The sequence below is a fragment of the Pinus tabuliformis genome, chromosome X (genome assembly GCF_031772625.1).
Source record: "Pinus tabuliformis cultivar Carrire ecotype Pingquan chromosome X, CPIR1, whole genome shotgun sequence".
Lineage (NCBI taxonomy): Eukaryota > Viridiplantae > Streptophyta > Pinopsida > Pinales > Pinaceae > Pinus > Pinus tabuliformis.
The window spans coordinates 956,545,224-956,562,595 of NC_142308.1; the positions used below are offsets into that span (position 1 = coordinate 956,545,224).

The following is a 17,372-nucleotide window of genomic DNA, read 5'->3' on the forward strand; positions in this document are numbered from 1 at the left end:
CTGCAACCTATGGGTTTTTTATCATTAGGAAGCTTTACTAGATCCCAAGTATTGTTCTTAATAATAGATTCATATTCCTCTTTCATTTCTTCCTTCTATTCATAACTCTTACTAGCTTCATAAAAATTAGAAGGTTCTGCAATGTTTAACATACCAGTCATGAGTTCACAATCCCTATATTGAGCTCGTAATTGTTTTGGCCTGCTAGATTTTTTGAACGGTGGGATTTCAATTATTCTGTTGTGTTCTTCTCTTTGTGGACTGAACTCGATTTCTTCCTCTTTATCCTGCTGCTGCTGTTGCTGTTCCTGCTGCTATTGTTCCTGCTACTGTTGTTGTTGCTGACTGATCCTTGTTTCACTATCCTCATCTGAAAGTAAGGGTACATGCCATTCTTCATTGTTTTGAACAAGATTTCCATCATCAACCTATTCATGGAATACTACGTCTCTAATAATAAACACCTTGCGAGTAGAAGGATCAAACATTTTATAAGCTTTATACTCACTGCAGTATCCAATGAAGGTACATTTAATGGACTTTGAATCTAACTTCTTCCTGTTCTCTTTGGGAACATGCGCAAAAGCTTTACAACCAAATACTCTAAGGTGACTTACCGCAAGCTTGAAGCCAAATAATGCTTCAAAAGGAGTTTTGTAATCAAGAGTTTTAGTAGGACTCCTATTCTTCAAATATACTGCAGTATTAACAGCTTCTGCCCAAAAACCATTAGTTAAATTCTTACCTTTCAACATACTACGAGCACACTCCATCAGTGTTCTGTTTGTCTTCTCAGCTACTCCATTCTGCTGAGGAGTGTAAGGTGTTGTAAATTGCTGTTGTATCCCATGCTCATTGCAATATTTGATGAAAACCCCTTTCTTGAATTCTCCGCCTTGATCTGATCGAAGAATTCTGATGAACTTTCTTATCTGCGTCTTAATCATATTTCTAAATTGCTTGAAATACTCAAAAGCATGACTCTTATGTTTAAGAAAATATACCCATGTGAATCTTGTAAAATCATCAACAAAGATTAAAAAGTAATAGGCCCCACCTAACGATCTTGTTTGCATCAGGCCACATAAGTTAGTGTGTACAAGTTCGAGTATATCCCTCTGTTTCCTATCTTTAATAGCAGGAAATTCATCTCTATGTTGTTTACCGAATGCACATGCTTCACAATCAATATGCAACTTTTTCAAAACAAGAAGACCATCTACCATACCTTTGTTCTGCAACAAAAGGAGGTCATTGAAATTGATATGTCCAAGTCGTTGAGGCCACAAATTTTTAGCAGACTTATCTGATGACATCAAGGCTTGTTGTGGTGTACTCTTCACATCCAGTTTGTAGAGTCCTCCTATGCGAATACCTGTAGCAATGGGCTTCATTTGGTCCAACAAGTCTTTAATAATACAATGAGATTTAAAGAATTCTACCTTGAGATCCTGATATGTAATCTTTGACATAGAAATCAAGTTCTTCTTAATACCAGGAATATACCACACATTAGATATATTCCTGATCTTTCCATCAGGCAGAGTAACAAGGACATATCCATGTCCATTGATCTGGTACCCTCTATTATCTCCAAGGTATAGTTTTACTCCAATGTTGGATTCTCTAAAATTTCTGAACCATTGCTTTTTACCTGTCATATGTGAGGAGGCTCCAGAATCTACGACCCAAATATTTGATTCATCCTCCTCAGTAGCTAAAGCAGTCTCAGCCTCGACCATAAATAATCTGACATCCTGATTCTGATCTGCATCTGCATCAGCGAAATGACTTGCATGTCTTCTCTGCTTGTACCTCTCCTCATCTGCCTTTTTTTTATGACAAAATTTAATAATATGGCCTATCTTACCACAATAAAAGCATTTAGGAGCATAGTCATGTTTATGCAAGGTCATACCTTGTGGTGTCCTTTTTCTTGATGCGCTGCCTCTCCTGTGATCAGCCACTGCTTTCCCTTTTGGCTTGAACTTTGTCATCAATGCAAGATCTGAATTTTGAGGTTTGAGAGACAACCTCCTTTCCTCTTCTTGTAGCAAAATCCCAGTGAGCTCTTCAAATCCTGGAGGCTTTTCTCTTGCATTCAATCTGGTTATAAACATCTAATAATCATCCGTCATGCCGTTCATGGTAATTGTCACTAGATTATCATTTGCCACGGTTTGACCAATATCAAATAGTTTATCTTTAACTTCCTTTATCCGAGATATGACTGAAAAAACAGACTCATTCTCCTCCATCTTGATTGAGAGAATCTTTTAACTGAGGTACAAGGTTCGACTGGTGTTTTTTATCTCATACATCTCTTTGAGAACTGTCCAGATGTCATTCGATGTCTTGCAATCTCGAATGTGAGGGATGATGCAATCTTTCACTGATAACTTGAGTAGCACCTTTGCCTTCATCTCCCTTTTCTCCCAGTCTTGAATTGTTGTATTTGATCCACCAGTTGCAGTAGTCGGCTTGACTTCATCACTGGTGGCAATGCTATAAGCATTATGTCTCTCGAGCAGAGTCTCGAGCTTAAATTTCCAATTTGTGTAATTGGAATCATCAAGCTTATTACTTTCATTGAGATAAGCTTTGATAATTTGATTATTCATTTTGAATGAATAAAATCTTCAACAATTTGAGCAAACCTCAAATGTTAAAAAAAAATACCCTGTTCACTACAAATTTCCTTCACAAAAATAAAAAAATAAAAAAGAAATTGCCCTCCAATTTCACTTAAAAGAATTCCAGATCCATTTTTTCTGTTTAAAAAATAAAAGATCACTCCAAAAATAGGCACTTTTTTTAAAAAATAAGGATTCCTTCAAAAAATAATGAAATTCCTTTTTGTTTTTAATTAAAGAACTAAAATATTTAATTAAAAAAACTCCCCAAATTCAGAAATCCACATGAAGCTTTAATGTAAAGAGTGGCTTTAAAAAGGATGCATAAATACTTTACAATTTAAAAAACTTCATGTGTGGCAATGTGCTAAGAAAAGACAATCACCGTTAATCTCCTTCAAACGCAACCACAAATTTAATCTCCTCTTGTCAAATTTAACGCAACAAAGAAACAAAGTCTTTAACCACTGCAACCACTGTTTTTCCATTGCTTTAATCGTCGCGGCTGTTCACCTCTTTTTCGTGACTAGTCGCAGGTGTACACCACAAACCTACGACAATGTCGGAATATAAAAAATTGCGTAGTCTGGAACAGTATCGTCGTGATTGCTCTTCATTCAACCTGCGACAACCTTGTGATTTTATATTCCCCAACTCAACTTACAGGGCTCTCCTTCCTGCAGCTCTGATACCATGTCAACAGTTGCATATGGAAGACATGAATTGGCAAACAACACAAGAGGAGCTCACAGGTGCGGATCACCAGGAGCTCCTACAAACAAATATGCCGCTTAGGCTTCACATTAAACTCCCATAATAAATAGATACACTTAGTTAGAGATAGTAAATCAAATCCCTAAATAATAGGAACTGAATGTCTAAAAAAAACACAATCATAACTACGTAACAATAATTACCTAATCTCCATTAATTCTAACCATGCAAGAGACTTACAAAAACAAGTGACCAATAAGTCAGAACGTATTTTATTTATGGAAAGCACAAAATAATGAGTCCAATAGCCTTGATGACGGCTTGTACAGCTTCTTAATTCTGATACTCCGCAACTTTCAACTCTTCCAGAAGACAGTTTGATGGAACAACTCCTATAACAACTTCCCTTCTTTCCTATAACAACTCTGGTTGCCATAATAGGAACGGGAAATTCGCTATAAAACGTGGATGAGGACGTGGCCTTACTTCAAATCGACGAATGCCCGAACTCCTTGACGTGATGCATCCCTTTCAAAGTCGATTGGATGTTCCACAAGCAGCCACCGAATGCATGAACACAATTTATATAGAGGATTATAATAAGATCACATTAGGCATTTCAAATATGTCTTTTGGTATTTAAATAGCGCAAGTTATTGTTGCTACTTTTGTCTCATGTATTTATTAAAATGCAAACAATAATAATCATATATATAGGCAGATATCCAAAAATACTTAAACATGGTGATAAAATGTCCAAACCTGGAAGAAAGATGTCTGAGATGGATCCAGACCAGTGTTTCCAGGGGGTACCACCACATCAACTGGTGCAACCAGACCAACACGAGTTGGAGCTCCCACCTAAAAAAATACGAGATGAATCAGGGAAGTATTGCTTTAAAACTGCAGTTCAATAAATATATAAGTACATGACAACATAAACATACCTTGTATTTTTCTACCTCCTCCGGCACCTCCTTGAGGTCACCCTTTGTGAAAATAAGACCAACATTTCCCTAAAAAATATTAAGTAACAAATAGCTTCAGTTTTATGCCCGGAAATATTTGATAACTTTCCAATATAATGGTGAACTGAGATTTTATGATGTCCAGGTTTACTAGGAAGTTAAAGAAAGCAAAAACACAAGGCGCATAATTGCATTGAATCATATTATAAAACACAAAAGTAAACAATGAAATTTGAATAGCAAAATAGAAAATAACCTTTTAACACAGCAAGGAAAACAAAGTATACAAGAATTTTAAATGTGAATAGAACATAATATCAATAGAAGGATAACCTTAACACAAATAATGTGGGCTAAGTACCATTTTCATCAAAATCTACGACTACTCAACAAAATATATTTACAAAGGAAAAATATTTCAAACCAAGTACTTCATCAGAGATTCAGTCCCACAGACTTTGAATCCCCGGTTATCTTGATCAAATCAATTGCAATCCAAACAACATATTTAAGTACCCCCCATAGAGCCACAATCTTAGCTAGGAAATTAGTCCCACCTCCTCCATGTCAGTAAGAGCCACGATCTTAGCTAAGAAATTAGTCCCACCTCCTCCATGCCAGTAAAAGCAAAATTCCCTAGCAAGACAAAGCTTAGCTTATTGGTGATTAATGGTAATTTGAAGTCAATAAAGTTGTTTTTGTGATTATTGGTAATTTGAAGACAATAAAGTTGTTGGAATAAACCTTCCACAATGATAATACAAATATATAAAATAAATGGCTTATAAATGTAGATAGTCATCAAAATACTAATGCGTCATTTGTAATATTAAGAATGTGTGATGCCTAGATAGGAGTGGAAGTTGGAAACTAAAAAATTGTAACGCGTCATTTGTAATATTAAGAATGTGTGATGCCCAGATAGGAGTGGAAGTTGGAAACTAAAAAATTGTTTGGAAACCCTTGATCATCTATTGGATTGTTTATGATGACATAAATGAATTGTGGTCTCTTTTGTAGTGCAGTTTTTGTATCCTTCTAAGAGAACTACAAAGTAGACCTGCTATCTTAGCAAACGAGTCGTATGGGTAGAAGTTTACTAGAAGTTTTGCCAATTTTCATGAGAGGGTGTCCATGTTGACTAAAGGCTTGAGGAACCCTGTTGATGTTGGCTTGATAAGCCAAAGTAGGTTGTGGTCAGTTATGATTGATGGGTGCAAGTTATATTTGGAAATTTTCCATATACCAAACAAAAGGTTCTAGACTATAGGAAATAGGTTCTAAAGTTACAAAGTTTTCTTGTGCATATTTTAATGCTAATGAATTGTTTTTATTGATTTTAAGCATGATGTATTGGGATGGCTTGGGTTGTGGATTGCGTTACATTGTTATTCGGTTCAAAGTTTATGGTAATTTACATTTTGTGATTGATTTTTATTTATTTTTTATCGAGACTTAGCTGCAATGTTGAAGTTGTGATATTTCCTTGATTATGTTCATTTTATCAATGTTAAAGTTGTGATATTTCCTTGCTTATGTTCATTTTATCAACTTAATGTTAAATTAAAATGCCATTGAGGGAAAACTTCATAGATGAATTATGGCCCAATGACACTTTTTAAAGTACACGAAGTTAAAATCAAGAGAATCTTAATGAATGCTTTAGGGTAATATTTTCTAGATGTATTCATTTATATGATTGTGAGATTTTTGGTAATTATGCTAGAATTTACATCAGATGTACTTGTGTACTGTTCGTCGTCTTACTCTAGGCATAACCAAATGTTGCAACTACAAATTTCCATCAACAAGTAAGCTTTCACTGAAGTAGAAGGTTTCTCTTCATAATCCAACAATTTTTGTGCTCTTCTTGTACTAAGAACATTAGCCTCATTCTTGAAGTAGTGTCGACTAGACTAGTGGAATCTAGCAAGAGGACCCATTGTGCGGCCTAGGGAATGAGTCGTTGGGTTCTAGGACATCGACAAGAGATTGACCTTGATCTTTATATAACATTTATTCTCATAGAAATAAGAGATTATATATTTAGTCATTTAGTTTTTCAAGATGATCTTCCCAAATCTTCTATTCCCTCAGTGTACTTTGCACCTTTTGGGACAACAACTAGTTTTATTTGAAATTTAATAGGAATTTGTTGGAATTGTAAATTTGAGTATTTTAGTCTCTTTAATTCTATTGTACTAAAAAATATTTAGGAAACATAATCTATTTATGCATTCAAATATGAAATTTAAATAACAAAAAATCATAATCCTGCCAATAATTGTATTACTAAATTCCAAAGTTCAAATTTTAAAGTAATTAGATTGCTCTTTTTTCGAAACAAACATGTTTCTTAAAATATAGTCATTATTTTAAAACAACTAAACAACTTACTATCATAACCGAGTTGTCAAATTAGTATAAAGAGATAATTACAGTTAGAATAACAAGAAAATAGTCCATTAAAATAACTTCTTAAAAAATAAAAATTTTAATCAATTAAAAACAATTTTAAATCTTATTCTAAAATTACAATACAACCCTATTATATTTTATTATATTAAAAAAAAAAAACTTATATATTTAGAAAACTAATTCATAAAAATTTAAATTTAAATATTAATAATAATAAAAAATTTCATCATTATTTTTTATTTCATAATTAAATTATAAAAATAATGAGCAAACTAGAAAAATAATGCCCATTCATTTAGTCTATCATCCATCACAATGTTTATTTGATCCCTAATGAATAAGCATTTCTTTGTATATTTCTGTATGAGTTTGATGAGAAAAGAATAAAGGATAATTCTCATGCGTTTTTTCAAGAGCTTAAAAATTTAATCCTTCTCCACTAAGGAATCTAGGTTGATATAAACATTTAATACTTTATACATTTTCAAGAATAATATTTCGTTATTAATCATACCAGTTACTTAAAAGGCTAAGGATTACGAAGAACAGGTTATTGATTAGAGAGGTTTATTAAACAGTTTAGTGTAATGTGTAATTCTGTTCGTCATTAAAATTGAAATTTTGTAAAGTTGAAATTTTGTTTATATTTAGCAAAATCAAATTTAAAAAAAAATCTAAAAATTAAATAGAAAATTAAATCACTATACAAAACATTTAAATAATTTCTGTTCATAAAAAAATTGCAAGAAAAAAAGTTAGATCTCTCTCAACTCATCTTAAATCTTTATTTAAAAAGAATCTATACTGAGATAAAGAGTCTCGGAACTATAATTTTATCTTTATTTAAAATGAATCTATATTGGTATAAAAACTTTCAAAACTATAATTTTTAGTTTTTTCATCATTCTACTTGCTTACATTGGGCCTGGTTGGTTTTCTTGGTTTTCTTCTGTGTCACTGTTTCAATTTTCAATAGCTACATAATTGTGGTGTAGTTTTGTAATTTTTAAAGGTCGGAGATAACAATTTTAACATGCCACCTGCTTGCTTACATTGGGCCCTTGTTGCTTTTCTTGCGTTACTGTTTCAATTTTCAATCATAGCTGCATAATTGTGGTGTAGTTTTGTAATTTTTAAAGATCAGAGACAACAATTTTAACATGTCACCGATTGTATATTAATCGATAGATATGGAGTTTCAGCTTCATCAAATCATTAATCTAAATACAGTGTAACGCATTAAATATATATATATATATAATTAGTGACTTTGATGGAAATAATATCACAGCGATCGACGTTATTTTTATGTTTTGTTTGTAATCTTAATCAGGCTATATGGTAAAGTATTTCACATACTTCATTTCCTTGCATTTAAATACAAAATTCTGCAGTTGTGAAAGAAACAATAATCGATGTATAATGTCAAGAATAGAATATGCTTTCATGGTCCCAGTTCATGTTTGTGCTATCTCAGTGTGAGATATAATTAGATTATAGATTTTTAATATGTGATGGAAATGAAAGTTCCAGGTCATGTTTGTGCTATTTCAGTGTGAGATATAATTAGATTATAGATTCTTAATATGCGATGGAAATGAGAGTTCTAACAATTGACTTAGTTTATATCTATTAATTTTGTAATATTTAAAAATCTATTTTAGTATGAGATATAATTAGATTATAGATTCTTAGTATGGGATGGAAATGAAACTTGATTTAGTTTATATTTACTAGCAATTGTCCCAAAAGGTACAAAGAGAGACCGATAGGATTAGTGAAAGGAAGAAAGTTCTATAGATAGTCAAGCATATATAAAGGTAAGTAGTGACGAAGGCAATAACCACGTTGACCATCCTGTACCAGTACATTTGATATTAGAAGAACAAAACCAAAACCAAACCATTCATATTAATATAGTAAGTGTAGAACGCGTTCATACTTAAAGCTCAATAGGTTCAATAGATTATTGGCAGCACGGTTTTTTTCTAAATGAAAAGTAAATTACAACGTTGTACATGGTAAATGAAAAGTGGAGAAATTTGTGATTTACAAATGTTAAAACAAATCACTTACATTACTGGTTGACAGTAGAACTAAAACATTAACATTATTAAAATTTTGAAACCGATTTTAAATTCATGTATTGTATTTTTCAAAGTATTTTGTTTTACATACTTAAGTCCTCAAATATAGTGGTTTTAGATTCCATTTTGGCAAACCCACCATTCAAAACAATATGTATTTCTCTGGCCCTCAAAGCAAGCTTTTAGCACTTATTAATCTATGCTCTGTCCAAGATACAATTCAAACTTTCATTTTCAAGCATTTTAAGAGGCAAAACAGTGCAAATATTTTAAATGTTCTATTTACTTGTCTGAATTTCTACAAATAAAATATATATCTTACATCCCCACCCCACCTTTAAGGGGTTTAAAAAGAAGAAAGAGCGCTCTCAAAAAAATTAGAAACCTCTAATATAAGGTGAATTTTTAAAAATTTACATCAAGAATTTGATTCTGGAAATTTCTGCAATCCCTACACATCCTTCCTTTAAAGGTCATTTTACAATTTGGCTTTCCAAAAATGGAAATAGTCTCAACCAAAATTTTCAGTTATACTTTAATCTGTGTCTCCAGATAACAACTCCCAATGATCGCCAGTTCACACAGAACATTGGTCACACACCAATTGCCCCCACTTAACACTGCTTATGCATCACTCATTCGCAATAGGTTAACAGGTTTCTTTGATATCCAATTCTAACAATAGTTTTAGACCATCTTTGTGTTTTGCTTCCTCACATAATCTGTGTCTCCAGATATCTTTCCTTCTACACTCCCATACTCCCATACACTAGTTTTCCTTCTACTCAGACCAATCATCAAATCAAACCAAGAAAGGGGTTCAAGGTTTCTACAATTTCAAATTCAATTAAAATGATTTCAGTTTCTTGGAATTTTCTCTGGAGCAATCTTTGCTGCCCCAAAACTGTTTATACCCTTTTCCATAAGTAGGATACATACGCAGCGACATTTTTCACTCAAACCCTGAAAAAGAACAAGCCTTCAGGGAATTTCGTCTGGATCTTTTATCATTAATGTAAACAAAGAAAACAATCTATAAATTCCCACTGTTTTCTTGAAAAAGGAATCAGAAGAATTTACATTTTAAATGGCAAATATGAATACTTTCGAAATTGTGATGAGTTTCTTCTTCCGTATCTATCACATAAGTAGTTTTAGTGCCACCCCATTGTTGGCCACTCTTTGCCGCTACATCTGTAACCTGGACACTTTGCCTACTTCAATCGCCCTGTACAGTTCAGATCTCTCTTGCTACAGGATCTACGCATCAATTCTGCACTCAATGGCTCCACAATTATAGCCCCAAGCATAATTTGTCAGGGATTACCCTAGATTTGTCACGGTAACAATCTAGAAAGCAAATACTCAAAACTAATTGATTGAATATATATATATATATAACAATAGTGTGGAGTTATTTCAACGAGGCTTGTCAAGGTAATCCCAGCTATTGTGGATCATGAGGCATTACTTTAAGAGACAATTACGAGATCAGTTTCAAAGCAGAGCTGTAGGAGATGGATCAAACAACAGAGCAGAACTTTATGCTTTTTGGTAGATTCTGAAAATAGCAATAGAGAAAGGTTTAAATTGTCTACAGGTGATAAGAGATTCCAAACACATTGGAGAGAGGTCAAATGGAAATTTCAATCAGGAAAATTTGCAGCTGGCCCATCATTGGACAGAATCAGAGAAGCAAGGAAAAATTCTCTTAAATAACTAAAATTTACAGTAAGCCACTAAAATTCACAATCTGAAAAGCGTATAACCAAATTTCAACTAAAAAGAGACCAGCATCTAATAATTACATTGCTCTGCATATATCTCCTGCATATCATATAAAAAATAATTCAATTACTTTCAATCCTTTCAATTAATTATACCATCGACTTTACATGTATCTTATACATTTATTACCCGGCCTACCAATGGTGGATCCGGGTGTCGTTGCAGGCCAACGCCTTCTAAAATCCAGAATTTTATATTGAATTTACTGTACCAAGCCATTGAACCCCCGCCCCTCTTAAATCAGAATCCCAAATTTGATTCCCAAAATACAGCATTTTGACTTACTATGCCAAGCCATTGAACCCTGCCCCTATAAATAAGAATTCCATATTTGATTCCCAAAATACGGCATCTGCTGTGCTCATTACACAGTTACAGTTTAAGATCCTTTCCTATAATCTGTTCAAATTCTGACATATTTATTTTGATTTGCTGAACAAAATGCAGATCTCTGTTGTTTTGCAATGGTGAATTCCCCCAATAAATCCTATCTATGTATTCTAGTTCAATATATCAATCAAATGTATTACTGATTCAGAAGCAGAAATAGAAACACAAACATGAATAACCCTGATTGAATCACAGAGCCTTTTGCATTCAAATGCCAAGTATGAGCAGCTGCATTTGTGTGATCAGAAGAGCTCAGAGGCGATTGCACTCCATCTGAGGGAGACAAGGCAGGCGTAGGGGCTGAGACGGGCTCCGGGCTGGGAGCCGGGGTAGGGATGGGGAGCCCAAAAATTTCTTCAGGAAGCAATACCTTACTAACTTGGTAGACAGCCACTGGGGCCTGAGAAAAAACGCTGCTGGTGAGCGGGGCATTTACCAGGCCGGTAGAGACGTTCACCTGATGTTCAATTACAGAAACGAAATTTTAAAAAATTAAATTCTGATAAAATTTAACTGTTGATTTTGATGACACACAGTATGTTTTCAGAGTTGGAATTTTTTTTGGATGAAATTGTGCAGAGGATTTTATATTTTTTCAATGTTTCAAGTCGACTCTTTTTCCATCATTAAGAACTAAATTTTCAGTCTTTAATGATAAGTGAAAAGAACACTGAAATTTTAAAAATATATAAAATCCTCTGCACAATTTCATCCTAAAAATTCTCCCCATATTAATTTTAATTCTAGAAAAAGAAATCATGTTCATACAAACCTGAGCTCCAAATGCAGAGACATTGAATTTATAGCTACCCATTGTAGACAGGGGACCGCTGAGGCTGTGGAACTGCCCCAGTGAGTAAAACATAGGCACTGCATGGTACTCAACCAGAGAGGTCTTCTGCTCGTCCGTGAGCGTGCGGAGCATTGCCTTGTACTGGGGCCTGAGGGAAGTAAAGGCGCCATCCGTGGGAGCGAAGAGTTTATTTAATCCATGGCACTTATACTGGAAGTTAAAAGCTTAAAATGTATTTCCAGGATCCTTGAACACTCTATAGCATTGTTTCAAATATCATTTCAGGGGATATATCGCAGAAGGTCCAGAAAGTAACTTAACAAAAATATGGAGGAACATATCATAGAAAATCAACAAGAATAAACTTAGACATGAAGAATTCTGAAACCATCAAACAAATTGGCAACCTGAAAAACTCAGGAGAAATTGGAGATATTTGCAATACTGCTCAACAGAAAAATTACACTGATCTAATCAAGATTCAAGACTATGATATCCCATTACAGTCTTGTTAGATCTTTAAAAATATTTTCAATATTTGCATTTCACAGGAACAAAACACGACAAGAAAAGACAATAAAAAGGTTACTTGAAAGCTTCACTCACAAAACAGTAAATTGATACAGAAAATAAATACTGGGATGGGCGTGGGGGAGGGCTTGGGAGAAATCAACATATAGTATTTTACATACAAATTTCGTAAAAAGGCTTTTACTAATAGATTCATTACATCATAACCAAAAGTAAAAAGGCTTTTACTAATAGATTCATTTTGAAACGGGGCATTGTCGAACAAATTAACTTTTAATCCATTTTTTTTTCCAGGAAAAGGTGAAAGACAATAATAATCAGACTGAAGACCGCAGCGTAAATACAGTTAAGGAAGCAGCTGATGCAATTAAATCACGAGGAAATTTGATATGAAACCTTTCTCACTGATAAAGCTATAAGTCAAAAAAACTGTTCTCCACGCACCAAAAACTTTCAGATGGCAACCAATGACACCATTTCATTTACCTTTCAAAAAGATGAACAGGACCTAAACTTATCCACATTATAAGCCAGCAGCTGTAATCTACATTAAAGAATGTCAACTGAACAAACCTGTCCTCCAAAATGAAAATGATAGCACTTCTAATTTCCAAGGAGTAAAGGCCCAAGAGCCATATCTAGAAAATATCCGAATTTGCTCTCGTGTATCATGTCCTATGGAAGACAACTTGAGTTGGTGATGTTGGACTCTGTGTGGATCCAAGTTGGAGTTGCTTTAATAGCTAACAAAATTTGCATGAAATTTTTCAGAATATAATTTTATAGTAAAAAAGGAAAAATAATAATTTATTTATTTATTATTATTATTATTATTTTAATAGCTGAAAGCAGTCATAAGCAAAACGATTTGTTGTTCTTGTCTAATTTTGTGAAATCATATTAGGCTTGCTTACACCTGCATAAAAATTGCAAAATCTCCATTACCTGCATAAAAATTGCAAAACCTCCGTTAACTGTTGCAAAACTGAACTCTTATATATTTTGTTGCACCTATGATATAGAGGGCTTGTCTCTATATGAATATCTGTCATATCTATTTTCCCTGATGAGAGTTCACAGGAAATGTTGGAAAAGTTTCAAAATTCTACAGATTATACTAAAAAAGATATACGATATCTGTTAGTACTGTTTCAAGAAACGTTTGCCTTGAAAGCAATAGTGGTAATATGATTCCCACAAGTGGCTGAGGTCAGTTAGATTGGGTGTGTGCAAAAGTTATCTGATTCATTGGGGTATGAGCTTTGACACGGGGATGGCTAAAACAACCTGGAGTCCGCAGACTGGTAACTTCCAGTTTGTTTTGTTTTCTGTTTCTTAATGACTTCAGGGATTCGAAATTGAGTTTCCTGAATAAATATGTTTGACTTGGAAGTAATATTTTCTGAACAGTAAAACAGGACTCTTTTCCCCCTTGCGCTTTTTTCCCAACTTTCAATTCTTTTGCTGAAACTCGGGTCAGACCTGACTCAGGTCTGACTGCTCTCATATGGGAGTTCTTGAGAGTATTTGCTGAGTCTGCAGCAGACTTAGGAGACTCAGCAGACTTAGGAGCCTCAACATCTAGACTCCAACAGCATTTTTTTGATGTTTTTGAAACCATTGCGTGACATTTTTTTTAATCCCCATTTTTGCACTGCTTTCTGTTCTCATTTTATCATCTGAGATATCGATCACCTTAGGAATCCAGATTATGCACCATTGCTGGTAAAATTATTATAACTGTTTACATGCTTTCCAGGACTTTAATTGCATACCATAGTTACACATAAAAGCCACGACATTAATCACATAACAGTTTGAAATAGTTCAGCATGCCTTCATAACATTGGAGATATTCCAACTGTGTTCATATTTGTCACTAATCCCCTCTCCTTTAAGCATGTGATCAAATGCCTTGTTGATGTCAGCAAAAGAAACCTTGTCTGTAACAAATTTATCCAGTTCAAGCTCCTGCAAATTTAACAATCAAGGAAGGAAAGATTAAAACCGTAATTATAACTCTAATTAGATATGATAAGCATAGATTGCTCCCGTCATGGTACGGACAAAAAAAAAACAACTAGGAAATATGACCACACAGTATTATCTACAATTATGGTTTGAATAAGCTGTTACAACTATGTTATGAAGTCTTACCCCATTCAAATACATCTCTACAAGGCCTGGCAAATCAGTACGAGGCTTATAATTTCCAAAGAAGGTTCCTTTCAACGTTTTCTCGCTCAGAAAGTTTACAGGATTCGTTTTAAAGACTGCGTCTGAACGAGGGACCCCTGTTAAAACGGCTACACCCCAACCCTGCAAAAACAGAACTCTGATATCAAACATATGCATTGCCTGCATTTTCTTAATTAAATCGAAGCAATCAGTTTAAACTTTAAAGCTACAGCTTAGAATTGAAATGATTGATGTATCTTCAACCAAAGGAAACCAAGAGCTAGTACATCATGGCAGCATTCCAAAGCTTGAACCATGGCCTCAATACTCCCTGTGCATTCGACGCTGCAGTCCACCCCTCCATCAGTTTTTTCCGCAATTACCTGTAAACATTTTTTATAAGTGTTTGGAAATTAAGAGTCTACACTGCTTTGAATGGATGGTGAATGAGTGCACTCCATGCGAAAACTTAAAATCTCCCCCACCTAAGTACTAAAGTACCACACTAGTCAAAAGCAACCAATACTCTGATCTGGGAGAGAGTTTGATGATCATTTTGGGCAGCTCAACGTACCTGCTGAATAGGTTTTTCGTACTCTTTAGGGTTTATAAATTCCGTTACTCCAAATTGTTTTGCTGAGAAAGGAAAGATTACAAGAAAGGGTTAAAAAGGCAATTCTACAAGTCAACATATCAACATATGTACACAGATTTTCCAATAATGGAAGTGGGAAATATACAATTACCTCGTTCATATCTCTCATTATTGAAATCGATTCCAATTATTCGAGCAGCTCCTGCAATTCTTGCACCTTCACAAGCCTGCGTAGTTAAACTCGGGTCAGAAGGCTAACATATAATTAAACTCTACCCTCATCATATTGGTCCCAATGAAAATGCAGGTAGGGGAAGTGAACAGAATAGTCCCTAGAAAAAGGTTTGAGGACTTTAAAACTGCAACATATACTAATATGCATACAGTGGAACATAAAGAGGGCACTTGTTATTAGTACTTACAGGAAGCCCAACAGTCCCCAGGCCAAATACTGCTACTATCGAACCCTTCTTGGGTTTGCCTGCGTTCAAAGTAGCACCCATCCCTGATTCCACAACAGAGAAGAATTTTACACAACAATTCCAGTCAAAGAAACCATTATCTTTACACTGGACATTAACGTCTGCTCATTATCACAAAAGTAACAACAATCAGAAAACCGTGGGCCTGCATAAGAGTCCCATATTACAGAATGAAAATGCATATAGAATTACTTCAGTTGATTCAAGATTTTGACAACAAAATTTATAGAAAATAAATAGATACAACTGTAAGTCAAACAACCAAAAACAGAGTCCCAGAGAGTTCAACATAAAACAGAGTCTCACAGAATTCAAGATATTACAGAAACCTTATGGAGTTCTTTCTCAAGGAGTATTTGAACTATTACAAAGCTTCATTGAAGATGTTTCTATAAATTTACTTCTCAACGATTTACAAGGACATGTAAAAAGGGAAAGATTTGTGGAATTCCAAGTTCAAAAATTTAACAGAAATAAAAATCTTCCATTTCTCCAAAAATCAAAACCTCGAGTAAATGTGTTTGTGTAACCCCGATACTCAACAAAACCATCTCACGATGCATCACAAACAAGCAGCATCTTTCATCTCTCATAAATAGCAGACATTCTATTTGACAGAAATCGATCAAGAAAAGCGAAAACCCACGTCAAAAATTCATCTCAACAACAGGCCCGAACTAAGAAAACGCATTTACTCTCATTCTCTCAGCTTTGAAGATGTTACAAACCTAACTCTGCATTTCCCTCCACTGAACCGAAAAGTCCCCCATGCATAATCCCAGCTTTACCAGGCTCTAATCCACCGGCATTGAAGAAAAACCAGGAAAATCCCAAATACATTTCATGAGGACCTAACAGCATTACTCCAAAAACACAAAACACGCAAACCCATATTCATTCCGTAACCCAAAATCACTGACTAAACAGTAGAACAGCGGTACATTCATTCACAAGCATCCCACATTCTACACTCTATCCGTACCAAGCAAGCTGAAGACAACGCCTTTTTTTCTGAAGCAAACACTGCAATCTCGGTCCCCACTCTCTTTTTCAAAAACAGCATCCAACATTGAACAAAACCTACCTGCTTAACTGTTAAACAGCATCCAACATTGAACAAAACCTACCTGGTTTAACTGCTAAACAGCATCCAAGATTGAACAAAACCTACCTGGCTAACCATTGCGGCAGAGTTCCAGGATGCTCAGAAACAAACCGCAAAGACTCAGAGGACGATGGTTCTCGAGCTCTCCGCCGATAACAACCCTCCACCCATAACAGAAATGAAGGCCATGTTCCGCCCGTAACTGAAGGATGAAGGCCATGACGAGTAACTGAAGGATGAAGGCCATGACGAGTAACTGAAGGAGGAAAAGCGCGACGAATATCACGAAATGTGCACAGATGTCAGTAGAGAGCGGCCCTAAAAAAACTGTGCACAGATGTAAATTCTCGTCTGAAGAATGCCAGGTGTCAATCTCTCAAAAAAAAGAAGCACGGGAGACAAAGGGAAGGGAGAAATCCATCGATGGCATAACTGTCCACGTGTCAGCACGGGAGGAAAAGGGACGACGAAAGTCTGTTCCAAAGGGAAAGCCTATCGGCCTAATTAATATTTAAAAATCTATGCCAGTGTGAGATATAATTAGATTATAAGTTCTTAGTATGTGATGGAAATGAAAATATTAACAATTGACTCAACTTAGTTTATATCGATTAAATTTCTATAATATTTAAAAATCTATTTTAATATAAGATATAATTAGATTATAGATTCTTAATATATGATGGTTCT

General features: G+C 34.6%; 1 protein-coding gene across 1 annotated transcript; it reads right to left on the reverse strand.

The window, feature by feature from the left end:
• Positions 1–10,660: 10,660 nt before the first annotated feature.
• LOC149142876 (uncharacterized) lies at positions 10,661–16,929 on the reverse strand. The gene is made up of 10 exons (XM_089451612.1): positions 16,758–16,929; positions 16,560–16,661; positions 16,306–16,428; positions 15,518–15,678; positions 15,247–15,349; positions 15,075–15,136; positions 14,480–14,641; positions 14,159–14,293; positions 11,771–12,001; positions 10,661–11,455 (listed from the first exon to the last, which is right to left on the reverse strand). The coding sequence occupies exons 1-10, from the start codon at positions 16,927–16,929 to the stop codon at positions 11,135–11,137; spliced, it is 1,572 nt and encodes a 523-aa protein (XP_089307738.1). The 3' UTR covers positions 10,661–11,134.
• Positions 16,930–17,372: the final 443 nt, after the last annotated feature.